The 19,441-nt window shown below is 37.0% G+C and overlaps 1 protein-coding gene across 4 annotated transcripts in view; it reads right to left on the bottom strand.

The window, feature by feature from the left end:
• MMP16 (matrix metallopeptidase 16) overlaps window positions 1–19,441 on the bottom strand; it is a 318,248-nt gene that overhangs the window by 39,353 nt on the left and 259,454 nt on the right. For all 4 annotated transcript variants that reach the window (XM_086695622.1, XM_086695624.1, XM_086695623.1 and 1 more), the window contains one exon: window positions 8,850–9,000. In XM_086695622.1, the coding sequence (XP_086551748.1) occupies window positions 8,850–9,000 (151 nt within the window). The remainder of the gene's footprint in view (window positions 1–8,849; window positions 9,001–19,441) is intronic.

The raw sequence follows: 19,441 nt of genomic DNA, 5'->3' as shown, positions 1-19,441 counted from the left end.
ACCATGCATACTTTCAGACCACAATGCTATGAAGCTTGAAATCAACCACAGAAAAAAGTCTGGAAAACCTCCAAAAACATGGAGGTTAAAGAACACCCTACTAACGAATGAGTGGGTCAACCAGGCAATTAGAGAAGAAATTAAAAACTATATGGAAACAAACGAAAATGAAAATACAACAATCCAAACGCTTTGGGACGCAGCGAAGGCAGTCCTGAGAGGAAAATACATTGCAATCCAGGCCTATCTCAAGAAACAAGAAAAATCCCAAATACAAAATCTCACAGCACACCTAAAGGAAGTAGAAGCAGAACAGCAAAGGCAGCCTAAACCCAGCAGAAGAAGAGAAATAATAAAGATCAGAGCAGAAATAAACAATATAGAATCTAAAAAAACTGTAGAGCAGATCAATGAAACCAAGAGTTGGTTTTTTGAAAAAATAAACAAAATTGATAAACCTCTAGCCAGGCTTCTCAAAAAGAAAAGGGAGATGACCCAAATAGATAAAATCATGAATGAACATGGAATTATTACAACCAATCCCTCAGAGATACATACAATTATCAGGGAATACTATGAAAAATTATATGCCAACAAATTGGACAACCTGGAAGAAATGGACAAATTCCTGAACACCCACACTCTTCCAAAACTCAATCAGGAGGAAATAGAAAGCTTGAACAGACCCATAACCAGCGAAGAAATTGAATCGGTTATCAAAAATCTCCCAACAAATAAGAGTCCAGGACCAGATGGCTTCCCAGGGGAGTTCTACCAGACGTTTAAAGCAGAGATAATACCTATCCTTCTCAAGCTATTCCAAGAAATAGAAAGGGAAGGAAAACTTCCAGACTCATTCTATGAAGCCAGTATTACTTTGATTCCTAAACCAGACAGAGACCCAGTAAAAAAAGAGAACTACAGGCCAATATCCCTGATGAATATGGATGCCAAAATTCTCAATAAGATACTAGCAAATCGAATTCAACGGCATAAAGAAAGAATTATTCACCATGATCAAGTGGGATTCATTCCTGGGATGCAGGGCTGGTTCAACATTCGCAAATCAATCAACGTGATACATCACATTAACAACAAAAAAAGAGAAGAACCATATGATCCTGTCAATCGATGCAGAAAAGGCCTTTGACAAAATCCAGCACCCTTTCTTAATAAAACTCTTCAGAAAGTCGGGATAGAAGGAACATACTTAAAGATCATAAAAGCCATTTATGAAAAGCCCACAGCTAACATCATCCTCAACGGGGAAAAACTGAGAGCTTTTTCCCTGAGATCAGGAACACGACAGGGATGCCCACTCTCACCGCTGTTGTTTAACATAGTGCTGGAAGTTCTAGCATCAGCAATCAGACAGCAAAAGGAAATCAAAGGCATCAAAATTGGCAAAGATGAAGTCAAGCTTTCGCTTTTTGCAGATGACATGATATTATACGTGGAAAATCCGATAGACTCCACCAAAAGTCTGCTAGAACTGATACATGAATTCAGCAAAGTTGCAGGATACAAAATCAATGTACAGAAATCAGTTGCATTCTTATACACTAACAATGAAGCAACAGAAAGACAAATAAAGAAACTGATCCCATTCACAATTGCACCAAGAAGCATAAAATACCTAGGAATAAATCTAACCAAAGATGTAAAGGATCTGTATGCTGAAAACTATAGAAAGCTTATGAAGGTAATTGAAGAAGATTTAAAGAAATGGAAAGACATTCCCTGCTCATGGATTGGAAGAATAAATATTGTCAAAATGTCAATACTACCCAAAGCTATCTACACATTCAATGCAATCCCAATCAAAATGGCACCAGCATTCTTCTCAAAACTAGAACAAGCGATCCTAAAATTCCTATGGAACCACAAAAGGCCCCGAATAGCCAAAGTAATTTTGAAGAAGAAGACCAAAGCAGGAGGCATCACAATCCCAGACTTTAGCCTCTACTACAAAGCTGTCATCATCAAGACAGCATGGTATTGGCACAAAAACAGACACATAGACCAATGGAATAGAATAGAAACCCCAGAACTAGACCCACAAACGTATGGCCAACTCATCTTTGACAAAGCAGGAAAGAACATCCAATGGAAAAAAGACAGTCTCTTTAACAAATGGTGCTGGGAGAACTGGACAGCAACATGCAGAAGGTTGAAACTAGACCACTTTCTCACACCATTCACAAAAATAAACTCAAAATGGATAAAGGACCTGAATGTGAGACAGGAAACCATCAAAACCTTAGAGGAGAAAGCAGGAAAAGACCTCTCTGACCTCAGCCGTAGCAATCTCTTCCTCGACACATCCCCAAAGGCAAGGGAATTAAAAGCAAAAGTGAATTACTGGGACCTTATGAAGATAAAAAGCTTCTGCACAGCAAAGGAAACAACCAACAAAACTAAAAGGCAACCAACGGAATGGGAAAAGATATTTGCAAATGACATATCGGACAAAGGGCTAGTATCCAAAATCTATAAAGAGCTGACCAAACTCCACACCCGAAAAGCAAATAACCCAGTGAAGAAATGGGCAGAAAACATGAATAGACACTTCTCTAAAGAAGACATCCGGATGGTCAACAGACACATGAAAAGATGTTCAGCGTCGCTGCTTATCAGGGAAATACAAATCAAAACCACACTCAGGTATCACCTCACGCCAGTCAGAGTGGCCCAAATGAACCAATCAGGAGACTATAGATGCTGGAGAGGATGTGGAGAAACGGGAACCCTCTTGCACTGTTGGTGGGAATGCAAATTGGTGCAGCCGCTCTGGAAAGCAGTGTGGAGGTTCCTCAGAAAATTAAAAATAGACCTACCCTATGACCCAGCAATAGCACTGCTAGGAATTTATCCAAGGGACACAGGAGTACTGATGCATAGGGGCACTTGTACCCCAATGTTCATAGCAGCACTCTCAACAATAGCCAAATTATGGAAAGAGCCTAAATGTCCATCAACTGATGAATGGATAAAGAAATTGTGGTTTATATACACAATGGAGTACTACGTGGCAATGAGAATAAATGAAATATGGCCTTTTGTAGCAACGTGGATGGAACTGGAGAGTGTGATGCTAAGTGAAATAAGCCATACAGAGAAAGACAGATACCATATGGTTTCACTCTTATGTGGATCCTGAGAAACTTAACAGGAACCCATGGGGGAGGGGAAGAAAAAAAAAAAAAAAAAAGAGGTTAGAGTGGGAGAGAGCCAAAGCATAAGAGACTGTTGAGAACTGAGAATAAACTGAGGGTTGATGGGGGGTGGGAGGGAGGAGAGGGTGGGTGATGGGTATTGAGGAGGGCACCTTTTGGGATGAGCGCTGGGTGTTGTATGGAAACCAATTTGACAATAAATTTCATATATAAATAAAAAAAAACAAAATAAATTATGATTAGAAATGAGATTTATGTATTCATTTAATTTGACTTAAGCATGGGTCACATCCATAAGAGACAAAAGTTGTCCATGTAATGGTATATAGCATTTTGTTAAATTTCTCTGCTAAGAAAAAATGGTATAGAAAATTCTGGAATGGTATACATACCAAATTCGAACTGAACAAAAAATGGCTCCTAGGGTAATTTCACGTGACCCAGCCATTTCTTCATCTTACTTTGTCCTATCTGTACTCCAGAGTCAAGACTACTCGCTTGTGTTAAGTTACACAAAATACAGCACCCCTTCTTTTTTCATACCCAAATAATTATACAAAGTCCCACTCTTCAGAAACATTCTTAGTGATGCAACAGAATTGGGGATACCAATTTACACTGTGTTGAATGATCTTAAAAACACATATATTGAGTAATTACTTCATAAACACACAAGTTAAGCTGAAGGAAATAAATGTTTTTCTGTTTGACTATTAAGGGTGATAATAGTAAAAACACAAGTGGATCTAAATTTTGTCTTTCTTTGAACATATCTTAAACTTGTTAAAAGTTAAGCTTAGAATGAAGTATGGCCATAGGGAATGTATCTGTGAGAAGATGCAGACAGATGAGTTAGAAACATAGCCTTTTAGAGTTAAATGCCATGAGGATCAAAATGTATCCAAGTATCAAATTATAGTGTATTAAGAAAAGGGCAAGTAGGAATCTGAGGAAGTGAGTTCCAGGCTGTATGTGAAATAGTGAAATACTGGAAATTTTAATCTGACTTTACAGATCTATTTAAAGCGCCATCATTTCAACTATTCATCTTTAGCTATCTGTACACTTAGGAGATTTGATGTAGGCCCCTGCTATCAATACAATTTATGTCAATAATTCTCCAGTGTGTACCTGAGACTGACCTTTCCACTGAGGCAAACTCAAGTTATCCAGGTACCCACTTAACTCCTCCAGTTGGGTGTGTGAAACAGACATCTCAAACTAAATATGCACATTTTTTTTCAATCTTTTAATCCCCTTTCCCCAATATTCCTTCCCCAGTCTGCTCTATCTCCAGAAAGGGCACCACCGTTTCCATTTTTGAGGTGAAAAACCTAGAAGTTATCTTTAATTTGCTTTTTTCTCACCCCTAAAATCCAAGCCATAAGAAAGACTGTTCTGATTACACTCAAAATATATCATGTACCCATTCCTTTTCCTCCATCTCCGCCTCTACCATCGTATCTTCCTGTACTACTCCAACAGCCTCCGGTGACCCTCTGCTTCCACTCTTGAAGCCCATTCTTCACTCAGAAGCCACAGTGTTGTCTGTGAATACACATCAGATCATCTTGCTTTCCTGCTAAAAATACCTTCCATACTTTTTCACTGTACTAGAATCAAATCCAACACATTTGTCATGGTCTATAGGGCTCCATATAATCTGGCCCATGCTTACCTATTTGACTTACCGATTACCTTTACCACTTAACTGGCTATGTTGTAGCCACAATGTTTTACCGGATTTAAATATTCCAGTATTATTGCTTTTGCACTACTATGTCATCTGCCTACAACCTATTGTTCCAAACAGCTTCCTGTGGCTGAAACTTCACCCATCCAAGGCCCCACTCTTGTGTCTCCTTCATCTGCAAGGGCTCTGACTTCTACACCAATTTTCCAAACACTGCTTCCCACCCATGAGTCTCTATCACATTATCACTTTGCTTTATTTCTTTGTAGCATTTCTCAGTGTTAAAAGATTAGGCTCATTTACTTGTTTCCTGCTTACTATTGCCTCCTTTAATAGAAGCTAAATGCCACGGAAGCAGAAGCCTTGTGGTCCTTTCTTGAGAACACATGTCAGTCACATCATATGTGCTCAAAATATTTTTTTGAATAAATGAATGAGGGCTGTGCCCGGAGTACTATAGAAACCTTAAGGAAGTGGGAATTAGAGCTGTTGAGAATTGAAAAGTCTGTCTCATATTCATACTATCAGCATGGGCAGTTGGGTTAGAGAAGGATGAATTCCTGTGGAGTGTAATTGAGTTTGTCTACACACTGGTAGGACATGGACAAGATGCGGGGCTGACATATGGTAGCACTTGGACCAAATCTAATTTAAATCTGTGCTTTGTATGTCTAGAAAATTAAATAATGATTCTGATTTTGAGTGCTCTTCTAGTATATTTGTACTTTCCCACTCACTGCACTACCTACTATTATTGCCTTACATACTATTGCTGTACCTGGCAGTATATACATTATTTGCTTGGCCCCTTAAGGCAGTTGAGTTTTTTACACCTGGACTAGATGATCTCTAAAATCTCCTTCTTCTCTTAGCTTTAGAGAAATAGAAACCAATTAATCAACAATCATCCATCCCCTGCCACCCTTCTTAAGCAGAAAGAGCAGTAGGAGAAGAGGGAGAAGTAAGTAAGGACAAAGCAATATTCAGTGTTTTCTCTCAAAAATATACTCGGAAAATAAATAAAATGTTAAAAAAATTGGTAGGTATTAAAAATATACAGTCTATAAGGAAGAAAGACTCACTGAATTCTTATGTAAAAGTGACAAACCAAATTGTTGTTTATATGTTTCAGTCAGGTAGTTTAATGTCTTATCCATCTACTTATAATCTAGAATGAAAGTATTGACAAATTGTGATTTTGGAATTATAGAATTATATGAATATGAAGGAATCTGCTTATAAGCTACCTATGACTCATGAAATCTTACAGAAGATTACACACATGGAAATTAATTGGATTCTTGCTTATAAAATTAAAACAATTTTTTAAAATGTTTATTTATTTTTGAGAGAGAGAGAGAGAGCAGGAGTGGGGGAGAGGCAGAGAGAGAGGGAGACACAAAATCTGAAGCAGGCTCCAGGCTCTGAGCTGTAGAACTTGTGAACCCTGAGATCGTGACCTGAGCCAAAGTAAGATGCTTAACTGACTGAGCCACTGGGAGCACCAACTTATAAATATTATTTAAACCTATAAAACCAGTTATTTAGGCAGAGCTTAAAACAAAATATTTCTCCATATTTTGTTATATTTGCATGTAGCAAGCGTCTCAAGTAGGAAACAAATGAACTAAAACTCCTTTTCCCATTTACTATGGCCTTCATTCTAGTATGAATTTGGTATCTAACCTTCATTGATTTCACTTATTTGAGACAGTGCACATTTAGTTTCTAAACTTAAATTTTTCAGTAAGTGCTGAATTTTAGGTTGGAAACATTTTAAAAGTAATACCGGCATGTGTGAAAAAACAAAACAAAACAGGCTTTCTGATCATAGAATGGCAGTTTTTGTTACCATCTGGGAAATCCTCATTAAAACTGTTACATGAAATGTCCTGCAGAAGTGTGTTTTGTCAGCCTTTTGTTTCTATGCCTTTCTCCATCCCCCACCCCCCAAAAAACCCAACAAAACACTCCTTATTGAACCTGGTCCTGATAGGGTACATTCAAGCAATTAAACTGGCTGGGGGCTTAAACTCTAACAACCTTCAGGGTTGTTATTTTAAGGAATATGTTATAAGTCTGCAGATTTATTTTCATTAGTGGTCACCATGCTGTGGCCATCAATTTCTTCTTTCTTCTTTCATACTCTACCCACTTATACCTTGCTGAGAATCAACTTTTTGTGGCTATAAGTAGCATCTTCTCCTTCAATAGATTTTTTGTTTGATAGACCTTTTTTGCTTTGTGATTTGGTAAGAAACACTTAGCAAAACTTTAGTGTCATGATATTGCTTGCAAGTTTATGAACATTTTGCTATAGAAGTATACACAAATCAAATGTATAGAAAGCAAGTAACAGAATAAATTAAAAAGTATATATTCTAATCCATGAAGACAAATTATAGGAGTTTTTTGTTCACAGATAAAGCTCCATGTCTGAAATCATTTGCAATTAAAAATTACAGATTGCAAAATAAAGGGGCACCTGGGTGGTTCAGTCGGTTAAGCGTCCGACTTCGACCCAGGTCATGATCTCACAGCTCGTGAGTTTGAGCCCCGCATCGGGCTCTGTGCTGACAGCTCAGGGCCTGGAGCCTGCTTCAGATTCTGTGTCTCCCTCTCTCTCTTTCCTTCCTCTGCTCATGCTCTATGTCCATAAAATTAATTAAAATTAATTAATTAAACATAAATCAACATTAAAAAAATTTTAAGTTTAAAAAAAACAAATTGTAAAATAAAGTTTATATCTTATATAAAATACCTTATATATCTTATATATACCTTATATATAAAATAAAGTTTATACCTTACATATTTTTCTACTAAAGTTGGAGACATATTATAGGGTTAAACCGTGCCAAGATTATAAGGCAAACTCAATACTAGGTGTTGCGCATTAAAGCCTGTTGTTCCTATGTGTGTTTGTGTGTATGTGTATGTATTTTTTTAAGTTTATTTATTTATTGAGAGAGAGAGAGAAAGCCGGGTTGGGGCAGACAGACAGGGAGAGAGAGAATCCCAAGCAGGCTCTGGGCTGTCAGCACAGGGTCCGACGCTGGGCTCAATCCCAAGAACCATGAGATTGTGACCTGAGCTGAAATCAAAGTCAGACGCTAAACCGACTCAGCCATCCAGGCACTCCTATTTATGTATTTTTAATTTACTATAAAATGCATACTTAAGTCTTCTACATACAAAAAATTATACTGAGTGTCACATTTGACCCAGCTAGTAGTAGTGTAATTAAAAATTTATTTTTCATCTCTATTACTTCTTCTACCTAATACTAAATTAAACCAATAAAAAACAGACTTCCAGTTACATTTTATGTGCACTTTATATCAAAAATGCACAGGAGTGGAGCCTAGTAGATGCCACGAGTCATAAGACTAGTATAGTTCACTCAATTTTTACTAATGCCATATAAGAAAATGAAAAGAAAGGAAAAGAAAAGGAAGAAAGTTACAGGGAAGGGATATTAATTACACTTTAAGCTAAGTGATAGCTCATAACACCTGTTTGTAGGTACCTAAACAATCAGCTTCTTAAGAACTAGAACCCATGACTAAACTGGATTATTTGAAAATGCTCACAGTTAATTACATGCAGAGTGTAAAACTTTAATTTTGAATACGAAAACAAGCAAACAAAACAGACTGTGCGATAAAGTGCTTTTAAAATAAAGTAAAACGTCAAGAAAATGCATTGCAGGATTAGAGATACGCTGCCTACAGAGATTTATAGGCATGATAAGTGATGGAGACGAGGAAGAACATGTACATTCCTAAGAAGGTCATATTATGTGGGTATATTACAGGAATATTATCTTGAATGTTGTTTAAAAATACTTTTGATTTCATTAATTCTTGTCTTTATATCACACAGATTCTTAATCAACAATACACATCCACTATAGAGGAGAAATATTAGCTTCTGTAAACATTAGTTAACTGTCTTTCCCAAGTGAAATGTGTACTGACCTGTCCCCCTTGAAGAAATAGGTTTTCCCAACGTCTTCCCACCAAATGGCTGAATCAATTCCATGCGGGGGAGTTCCACTCCCAAGAGTAATCAAGTCATGAGGATAACCGGGTTGTAGGGTTGTATCCTTAAACACCCAATATTTGTTACCTGTATGAAATAAGTGCAAATGCAGAATACAATCATTTAATGTCAGAAATTAGACTATATCTATTAACACAATGCATTTAAAATCATTTTACATGAAATCCATAAAATAACTAAGTAGTAGTCACTTTTGGCGCTTCGATGTTATTGTTGAAAGACTGTCTTCAAAAGTGGATAAAATGAGTAACTATGTAATAATGGAATCAGAATCTGTGAATTAACTCAAGAAACGCAAAAGATCTACAACTTGCCATAATACAACAATTCTGAGTCAAGAATCAGGAGTTTTCCTCTAGGAATTGGAGGCTCTATTTTTTCTTTGAGGCTAAATCATTCCTGTGTTTTGTGCATTCTGTGTATCTTCAGATTGCTTTACTGAGTATAACCCGTACTCCATTGAAACACATCCTCTAGGCTGCTCTTTTCCTATTATTATAAACATTCACAAGGTCCTTTGGTCTTATAAAGTCATTTTCCTTTCACCCTATGTGCTCTATCCCTCTCTTTAAGAGTGGTAGCCTAGGGGAAGAGAATTTTAACTCTAACCTTGTTTGGAATTGCCAGAGCATGGCGATATTAACAAGAAGACAAACTTTAGTCAGTTTTATTGCTGTTTTGAAATTATCTATAGGCAATACTTCCTCACATCCTATACCACTGGCCAAATGTGCTTACCACTTCTCTCTTTGGTACTGCCTCTGAAGAAGTCTACAACCATTCCTCATTCCACTGAAAGTTGACTTAATACCAACTTTCCCCTGAGAATTTTTGCTCTGGAGTCACCAATGCTTTCCAAGGAAATCATTCTCCACCCCTATCTACTGACACAGTTGCCCACTTAAAGTACTTTTCTCTCTAAGCTGCTAGAAACATTTTTTTTTTTTTTTTTGGTGGTTGGGGGTACTTTTTTCTTAAGCTGCTCCGTTGTGTTTCTGTTTTTTATTAATGTTTATTTGTGTGAGAGAGAGAGAGAGAGAGAGAAAGAGAGAGAGAGAGAGCTGGCAGGGGAGGGGCAGAGAGAGTGAAGAAGACAGAAAATTCCAAGCAGGCTCTATGCTGTCAGCACAGAGCCCATTGCAGGGCTCCAACTCATGAACTGTGAGATCATGACCTGAGCTGAAATAGAGTCAGTGGCTTAACTGACTGAACCCAAATGCCCCTCCTTTCTGTTTTACTTTTCCTCTCAGTTCTTTTTATTATTATATTAATATTATTATTATTATTTTAATTTTGAGAAAGAGAAAGAGAGAGGGTGCACAAGAGGGGGAGGAACAGAGAGAGAGGGAGAGAAAGAATTTCAAGCAGGCTCTGTACTGATAATGCAGAGCTCAACTCGGGGCTCAAACCTATGAACTGTGAGATCATGACCTGAGCTGAAACCAAGAGTTGAATGCTTATGCGACTGAGTCACCCAGGCGCCCCTTCTTCCCAGTTCTTAAATGTTGACATTTCCTAAGCCTTTTTTTTTCTGCCCTCTTCTCTTATTCTAAATTCTAAATCGGAAGTAGGGGCTGGGAGTGATGATCCCACACTTAAATACTTTCAAGGGCGAGCTAAGGACTAGAGTGGATGAGGTATCCAAATACTGAGACACATCCATAAAAGTCAGCAAATATACATTGCCCTAAAGTTCTATCTACCCCCCACACCAACATAGGATACACTGACCAAGTATCCTATGCTCCTTCTAATAGATGTAAGACTTACTTGTTACAATATTTCAATACTACCCCTAGATGAGGACTATGATAACCTGAACACAACAGAAAGCAAAAACAAAACAAAACAAAAAAATAACCCCCCACAAAAACAAACAAACAAACAAACAAACAAACAAAAACATGTCTTCAGGCTAGATTCAGTTAGGTGTCTTTAGTTTGTAACTAGGAGTAATCTTCAAAAAAAATTTTTTTAATGTTTAATTTTAAGACAGAGTGTGAGTGGGGGAGGGGCAGAGAGAGAGAGGGAGACACAGAATCTGAAGCAGGCTCCAGGCTCTGAACTGTCATCAGCACAGAGCCCAACGTGGGGCTCGAACTCACTGACTGCAAGATCATGACCTGAGCCGAAGTCAGATGCTTAACCAACTGAGCCACCCAGATGCCCCAGTAGGAGTAATCTTATTTACTCCAAGAGCTTCTATTGCCATTTGCTATCATATGTAAAAAACAACATTTATTGAGTACCTTCAGTGTCTCAATTATCATGTTAAGTACTAAGGGTACTAAAGAGAAGAAGACAGACCTGGTCACTATCCTAATCATCCTGCATTCTACTGGATTAGGCAGATGAAACCAAAGATACAAAAATATAATTGTAGTAGTTGAAAACTACTGAATGCTATGAAGGAAATACATCAGGGGGTGAGAAGAAAGAAATCCTAAGGGGGAAACTCCTTCAAGTAGAGCAATCAGGAAAGCTTCTCTGAAGAAATAACACTTAAACCAAAATTTAAAGAAAGAGAAGAAGATGCTATCTATGCAAAGAATGTCAAGAATAGTATCCCAAGCAAAGGAGTTTGGTAGGATTAAAAATGAACAGATCAGCGGAGTGTACTGAACAAAAAGAGAGTGGTACTGAAAACGTATGTGGTGGGTTTTAGTCTTATTTTGAGCGCACTGAAACCATCGAAGAGTGAATGAATGGAGGGATATGATCCGTTTTGTATTTTCAAAAGATGATTTTTTTTTGCCTTTTGTGAAAAATAGATTCTAAGGCAAAGAATGGAAATGAGAAGACCTGCTAATGCTCTTTTGCAAGAGTTAATTAGTTGAATCTTTCATCAAAACTTACTTTAGTGCACTTACTAGGCACTATTTTAGGCATAGAGATGCAGCACTGAATAACAAGGGCACCACCTCTGCTTTATGGAGCTTAGATTCTACCCAATGGGTATGGGAAAACTGAACTTAGACAAGCAAACAAAGGTAATTTTGGAGAGAAAAATACTATAAAAATACAAAAAAAAAATGCCTTAATGTAAAAGTGATGGAATGGGAAGAATTGGTTGTATCAGACACGGGCAAGATCCCTTTATTCAAATGAGGCGTGATTTGTAACTTACATAATTCAAAAAAGCCAGCTCAGTGAAGATGGTTTGATGGGGTGGAAACACCAAGGACAAATGCCTTAATGGGAAGAACCTTGTTAGAGAGCTAGGATACAATGTTGTTGGAATGTATGGGAAGGGTAGATGTAAGGATCATGTGGCCTTTATCAAATTTTGAACTTCATTCTAAAGTGAAATAGGAAGCCACTAAATAGTTAAATTAAAAAAATCTTTGCTAGTAGCCTATCATCAGGTGACAGCAATACTGATGGAAAGGAGAAAATGGACTTATGACACATTTTGGAGATGGAATTGATAGGCATTGCTGTTGGGTTGGCTGTGGGGAATTAAAAAACAGATAGGATCAAGGATAATCCTCAAATTCTGACTTTTGTAAGCAAGAGAAGAATTGTGATATAAAATAAGCCAAAGAAGACTGCAGTGGATGGGCTATAGGGGGCTCAAATCAAGAGTTTGAGATGTCAGTGAAATATTGAAATGAAGTCAAGGAAGCAACTGGATATGTGAGTTTGAAGATAACAATTTGTAAAGTCACAAGCATAAATATGGTGTTTACTAATTTAGGATTTATGTATATATATGTATATATATATATATATATATATATAGAGAGAGAGAGAGAGAGAGAGAGAGAGAGAGAGAGAGAGAGAGAAGAATATATATAAAATAATATATAGAGAATATATAGAGGAAAGGTGAAGAGGAACCAGAATTGGGCTTCTAGAAATCTATGTCCCTCAAAGAGGAGACAAATGCAAAGGAGGCAGACGAGGCAGGGAGGAAGACTAAAGTAAAAGAAAACCTTAGAAGTCAAAAAAGAGAGTGGCCATCAATGGCTATCTGTAATCCTAACAGCTCTTGAAAGCCAAATGGTATATATAGGTATCTACTGGGGTTTTCTATAAAGTTGACCCACAAGTTCAAATTTGAACTCATCAAAGGACCTTTCTTCTTGTTTCAACTATTTGGGTGGATGACACACTAATTATTCTGTTGGTAGTAATGTAGTAAACATCTGCAGGCTTCCTGTTTATTGTTTTTCATACCTGATGGATCATTATATTTAGCTAATTTGATTACTAAACTCTTCCTTGAACCTGTCCCTTGCAGTCCATTCATATTGCCACTGGTACTAGGTAAGCTTTTCAGTTATCCCTTCTAAAGGTGATTGTCTTGCTCCCATGCTGTGAAGTAGGTCTCATTACACTCCATATCTCCCCCATACATTACCATCCAAGCCTAGAGCCAGTCAAAATTCTGTAAAGTTATGGATTATAGGCTAGGCAGATGGGCAGGGATGAGCAGACCCATCTGTTCTTCTTTCTTGGGAACATGACCCAGGGAATATTGAGAGACATTCCCATTCAGCAGAGGGAATTGACTATTCATTATATGGTCTGAGGCTTGAGAAGCCATGACGACCATAGGCAAGCAGACATTATGAGGATGTATAAATTGGGTAACCAAAGACGTGAATTGAAACAGAAAACAGAATGGAATAGATGCAGTGAGCAAAAGTACACATAGGAGAGAGATCAGGAGGCCTATGAGAGAGATGGCAAGTGTAACAGTTCTTGAGTGAATTACTGTCACACATCCCACATCCACCCTAAACTCAATTAATCCTGTTGGGTTATTTTTTCTTTTAACTGAGTAAGATTATTCAGTATAAATTTCAGCCATGCAAACACCACACAAGGTATTTGATGTGCTTAAGCTCAAGTCTGTTAGCCAAAGTCCTGGGTTTTAGCCAGTGCACCATGCTGTCTTCCATCCATGTGCCTTAAGAGCAACATTTTAATGTTCTAACTTGCATCGTTTCAATAACTTTCTTTTTTAAAAATAAATGTTTATTTTTATTTTTGAGAGAGAAAGCATGAGCAGGGGAGGGGCAGAGAGAGAGAGAGGGGGCAGAGATCTGAAGCAGGCTTTATGCTGACAGCAATGAGCCCGATGTGGGGCTCAAAACCATGAACCATGAGATCATGACCTGAGCAGAAGTCAGACACTCAATGGACTGAGCCACCCAGGACCCCAATAAGTTCTTTTTTTGTCTCCTTGACTCCAGTCTCACTTTTATCTGTCTTCCACAAGGTCACTAAAGGGATCTGTCTAAAATGCATACCTGATTTTATCTCTCTTTTGTTTAAACTTTTCAGTGGTTTGTCATTGCATTCAGCATAAAACCCAAATTCATCTATGTCATTTCAGGGTTCTTCTCAATATAAATCTCTTATTTCATCTACATTCCATTTATTTCCGTTTCTGGAAAATGGGTACGACTCTTTCAAAACTTCACTTAACATCATTTCTCTGGAAAGCAGTTCCTTTCTGAGTAAGGTGGGCCTCTCACATTGCCAGAGTACCCAGGCTTCTTCTTTACCATATTACTTAGTGCACTTTTAGTACATATAATTTAGTGCATTAATGGATCACAAGCCTGCCACCTGCTCTAGGCTGTGAACAACTTGATGTGGACAAACACTGTAACTGGCACTTCCTGCAGTACCTTATGTATAATGGTTGAAAATTAGTAGGTGCTTAATAAATGATTATTAATTCAAAGACCCATGTTTAGTATACACAAACAACCAAAGATAAGATCAAAACAAAAACAAAAAGTCTACATAAATTACATTGTGGGCCCTGTCTTGAATCTTGTTAGTAGAGCAGAAAAAAATGAGTTTTATAACCACTAAGAAGTCTAAGAAAATAAAAAGGCATGCCCCTGTATTATGTTGAAGGGTTATTTAATTACTTATATTTAACTCTGTGTTGGGAAATACTATCATAAAAATATACCCCTATCCTGAGCCATTGTTTAATTTGAATATTTTATAAAGAAAAAACACATCCCAAGGGCCCAGATCACTTCCTTGCCAGAATGAGGGAGATGGAAAATCCAGACAGCTGTTTCTCAGCTTGCTATATATTTTAGTCATATCTATGTGTCATTTAAAATAGAAAGTCTTGAAACAATACAATGAAAATAAAGTCCTGCTCTGTGTGCTACCTATACCTCAGTGACTATTACGTTCTTTCCTGTCGTCTCAGTTTTAATTGGGAAAGGATAATACAGTTCCAATGCCTCCCATGCTAGCTATTTAGAGTAAACCTGTTATCAGCTATACTCAATTGGTTATCTGTTCTTTTAAGCAGAAACATTCTAGCATGCTTTAGAATACTTCTGTTTGTAGTTCCTTATCTCTATCCTATCCATGAAAATTTCTTCATACTCTTTCCAGGCTTTGTAGTGATATCGAGAGGTTCATAGATACCCAGGATGCCCTGGTGCATGTAGCATGAGAGAGTGTTTACAGAAGCCTAATTTATGTTTTCCAGGGTGTCTCAGAAGGCAATAATGTGTGAAAAAAGAATAACAGTTACAGTCTTCCAGGAAATTCTTGTTATTAAAGTAAAACAACTCTTAAAAAATGTGTTTCAGAAGTACTTGCCTATACTAGTGGTCAAGAGTTTTCAGTCAATAAAAAGGAGAAACAATGAGCCTTTCACTTTTAATAATCAAGGCCTTTGTATAGAAGATTTCAATTAAGTGCTCCTCCCCCCCTCCGTTTGGAACATAGCAGGGGATTTTTTTTTTAATGCACTTATAGTCCCTTCAAAAAACAAAACAAAACAGAAAACTCATCAGCAAATATTTGCTATAAGGTTACATTATGAGATCCCAGCAGTTAAACACAAAAAATGTTAAAAATAACACCTTGCCTGCTGAATATTTGTGGTTTAGAATTCAAGAAAATAACTCAACAATGATTATGAGTTATACATTTAATTCTCCAGGTGTTAATTAAGGAAATACAATTATACAATTCTTTTTGTATCTTGATGAGGTAAGATTTTCACACGACAACACTGAAGTAATTTTGTTTCTCTTTTTAAGAGTTTTGATTAAGTATGTGAGATTCATATTCAATTCTTTTTTTGTTGTTACATTGGAGAGGTAGATTTTTTACTGCCTTACGATCAGACATTCTGCTTCTCAAGGAAAATATTGCCTCTTTGACAGAATGAAGGCATTTACTGGATTTCCTACAAGGTTGACATATTCTGGAGCAAGTGGAAAGAACTGGTCCTTACTGACATTGTACTTGGCAGAATGCAAGGGAAAATATCAACAAGTCTGAGTTAAAGACAGAGAAGCTTTATAAATAAAAAGAATAACCTCAAAGAATGTTTACAGTTGGAAATGACTTTACAGACCATCTATTCCAGTAATTCCTCAGTGAGATTCATCCATCCATCCATCCATCCATCCATCCATCCATCCATCCATGCAATGTCTGTTTATTATGAGCCTCTTATAGCCAGTCACTGAACTTGGAGCTATAGATACCAATGAAGGAAACACACAGATTCTTGCTCTTGTAAAATTGATGGACCAGCAGAGGAAATAGACACTAAACAAATAATCCCATGAAGAATTTTTAAATTACATGCTTATTCTTAAAAGGAAAACTGTAGTGTCTAATGATTTTTTAACATTTTTATCAAGCCAAATTAATACCTGCTTTTCTAACACCCTTGGACTGGCGCACTGTTACTAATGGGAGTGCACTATTTTTATTGTTCAGATGTATCAGATCAGGAAAAAGGTTGAGAATCCAGCCTAAGACATTTATTTTACAGGCCAAAAAAGTGATGTTCTTAAAACACACAACCAGTTGCTAATATATTTGTACAACAGATCAGGTATTTTAATTCAATACTCAACTTGCTATTCCAAATTGACTCTCTTAATAGTACACATTTACACTCTGTCTGGCTTTCAGAATTGCTGATGATCTTTTCCTTCCTTCCTGCTTTATCAAGTAATCACTCCACATTTATTATTGGAAGTGTTTATTAATTAATCCACTGCATTCTGCTCATGCCTTGTTCATTGTATCCTCAGTAATCAGATACTCTTTAAAATTTATTAACTAAAAAAATCAACTATATTTTTGTCTTATTAGAGTCCACAAAATTCTACTTACACATTTATATTTTGTATCTTCTATTACAACAATGGTTAGTAAACTTGGGCCACCAGCTGCTGCCTGTTTTTGTAAATAAAATTTTATCAGAAGGCAGTCACACCTATTCATTACATATTGTCTAGTATGCTTTCACCCTACAATGAGAAAGTTTAGTAGTTATGATTGAAAAGCATATGATCCACAAAGTCAAAGGTATTTGCTTTGCATCCTTTTACATTAAAAATGAAAACATTAATTCCTTAAAGCCTGGATTTTCTTCATATAAATGAAGGCTGCACTTAGATTATTCAGTAACTATTGTTCATTGGGCTAATTATTGTGCAACATTGATATATGCTTGGAGAATACTTCAGGTATTTGGGGAAAAAACTCATGAAGAATTAATATTTTCCGTATTAGATGCTGTGGTGTAATGGAACATTCAACAGCCTCGAAAGTAGATAGGACTAAGGGGTGATAGCCCTGCCAATTGTTAGCTGGGAGATCTTGGAAAAGTAAAACCCGAATCTTCCTTTCCTATTGTGCACATAAGGTACTAACACCTCTCATCCAGAGCTCTTGAAATAATGAGGGATCAAATGTATAATATATCCATGCCATACCCAGATCATGGTACCCAATAAGTGGTACTTATTGTATAACACAATATTCCATCGTTCGAATTTGCTTGCTACCAATTCAAATAAATAATATCCATAATACATGATTAAGTACACAGATCTACATTAGTGCCAATTATTTGGATTAAGTTTTAATTTCTGTATTGTTTACAGGCTGGTTACTCAAGAAATTTGAACAAATGGCCAACTCTGGAGTTCATACGGCTTTTTGCCACCAGCATTTATTTTTCCAGGTTGTACAACATCATCTAGTAAGCAGAGAGTTTTGAATACTTCCGCAAATGTGGCAGCCATTGCATTAGTAGCTTATTAGATTTCTCTTCGAGAAAGAACCGAGAGCACCTGGGTGGTTCAGTCGGTTAAGCGTACAACTCTTGATTTTGGCTCAGGTCATGATCTTACAGTTGTGAGATCGAGCCCCGCATGGGGCTCCATGTTGAGTGTGGAGCCTAATTAAGATTCTCTTTCTCTCCCTCTGCCCCTGACCCCTCTCACTTTCCCTCTCTCTCTCTCTCTCTCTCTCAAAATAAAACAAAATCTGAAAGAAAAAAAGAAAGAAAGATGGAAAGAATGAAAGAAAGATGGAAAGAAAAAGAGAAAGAAAGGGAAAGAAAGGGAAAGAAAGAAAGAAAGAAAGAAAGAAAGAAAGAAAGAAAGAAAGAAAGAAAGAAAGAAAGTGAGCTGGTCTATCATATGAAGGCCTTTGGATCTGATAATTGGGCCAAGAAGTCAGCTAAGTGGCTTTGGCGGGGCCAAAGCCATGATGCTCTTCTTCAGCAGCTTCCAGCCAGTGACAGAGCATGGCACATCCTAGATCCTGGCCATTTCTGCCCTACTTGAGACTCCTCTAACGGACAGTCTTTGCTATGGAGCTCCCCATTTGGTTCTCCAAGACTCTGTCACATCCACAGCACAGTCCAAGGCTTTCTAGGCCAGTCTTGCCTTTTCCCTCTTTGCCTTCAGAGGTTTATTTCTTTCCTCGATCTTTATCTCACTGTTTGCTTCCCAGGGAACTCAAACTGACATGGTAAATAAAAGGATATGATTAAAATTTTGGATAATGAGAAAAAAATTAGACACAGGTTTCACTGATGGGAAAATATTGTAGTTTAAAATGGGAACAAACACAGCAATAATAAAAACACACCATAGACTTTTGGATTGTTATAAATAAGCAGAGGTATATTATCAAGGGAGTTTTCAAATATTATATGTTTAGTCCCTTGGTTTAGATGATGACTTCATGTCAATATATAACATAAACATTAATATTAAAATTCTTTGAATATTTAGAATTCAAGAAAATAGCACAATTCACATGCTATGAATCTATTTTTATGTGTATCAAGGGCCAGTGAATGTAAATTTCTTAATCTGGTGTAGCTCTTTAGGCATAAATTTCCCATTACCTCCCATAAGGAAATAATCATTGTAATCATCTATTTATAGTAAAAGATCTTTTAGTTATTCATTGCACTATGCAAGAAAAGGTGTATTTCTACCTCAAATGAATTTCATTAGCACTCCCTAAACCTTTCAAGAGTGAGGATTTGTAAGTACCATTAAGAAATTGCTGGTTTACAGGAGTATTTGAAATAAAGTAACAATGTAAATTACATAAATAATTTCTTAAACGGCTATTTTCTTTGCCATCTTCCAGTGCCACGTGTTAGACACCTCTTCTTTTTTAATGCACGTGTTTTGAATGACTGCATATTCCCAAACTTTATTATCCTGCTCTTTTACACCCTAGATAA

The sequence above is a fragment of the Puma concolor genome, chromosome F2, assembly GCF_028749965.1.
Source record: "Puma concolor isolate L17-30 chromosome F2, mPumCon1.1.hap2, whole genome shotgun sequence".
In the NCBI taxonomy this organism is placed as follows: Eukaryota; Metazoa; Chordata; class Mammalia; order Carnivora; family Felidae; genus Puma; species Puma concolor.
The sequence above is the reverse complement of the archived record's forward strand: the minus strand, read 5'-3'. Positions and strand labels throughout refer to the sequence as shown.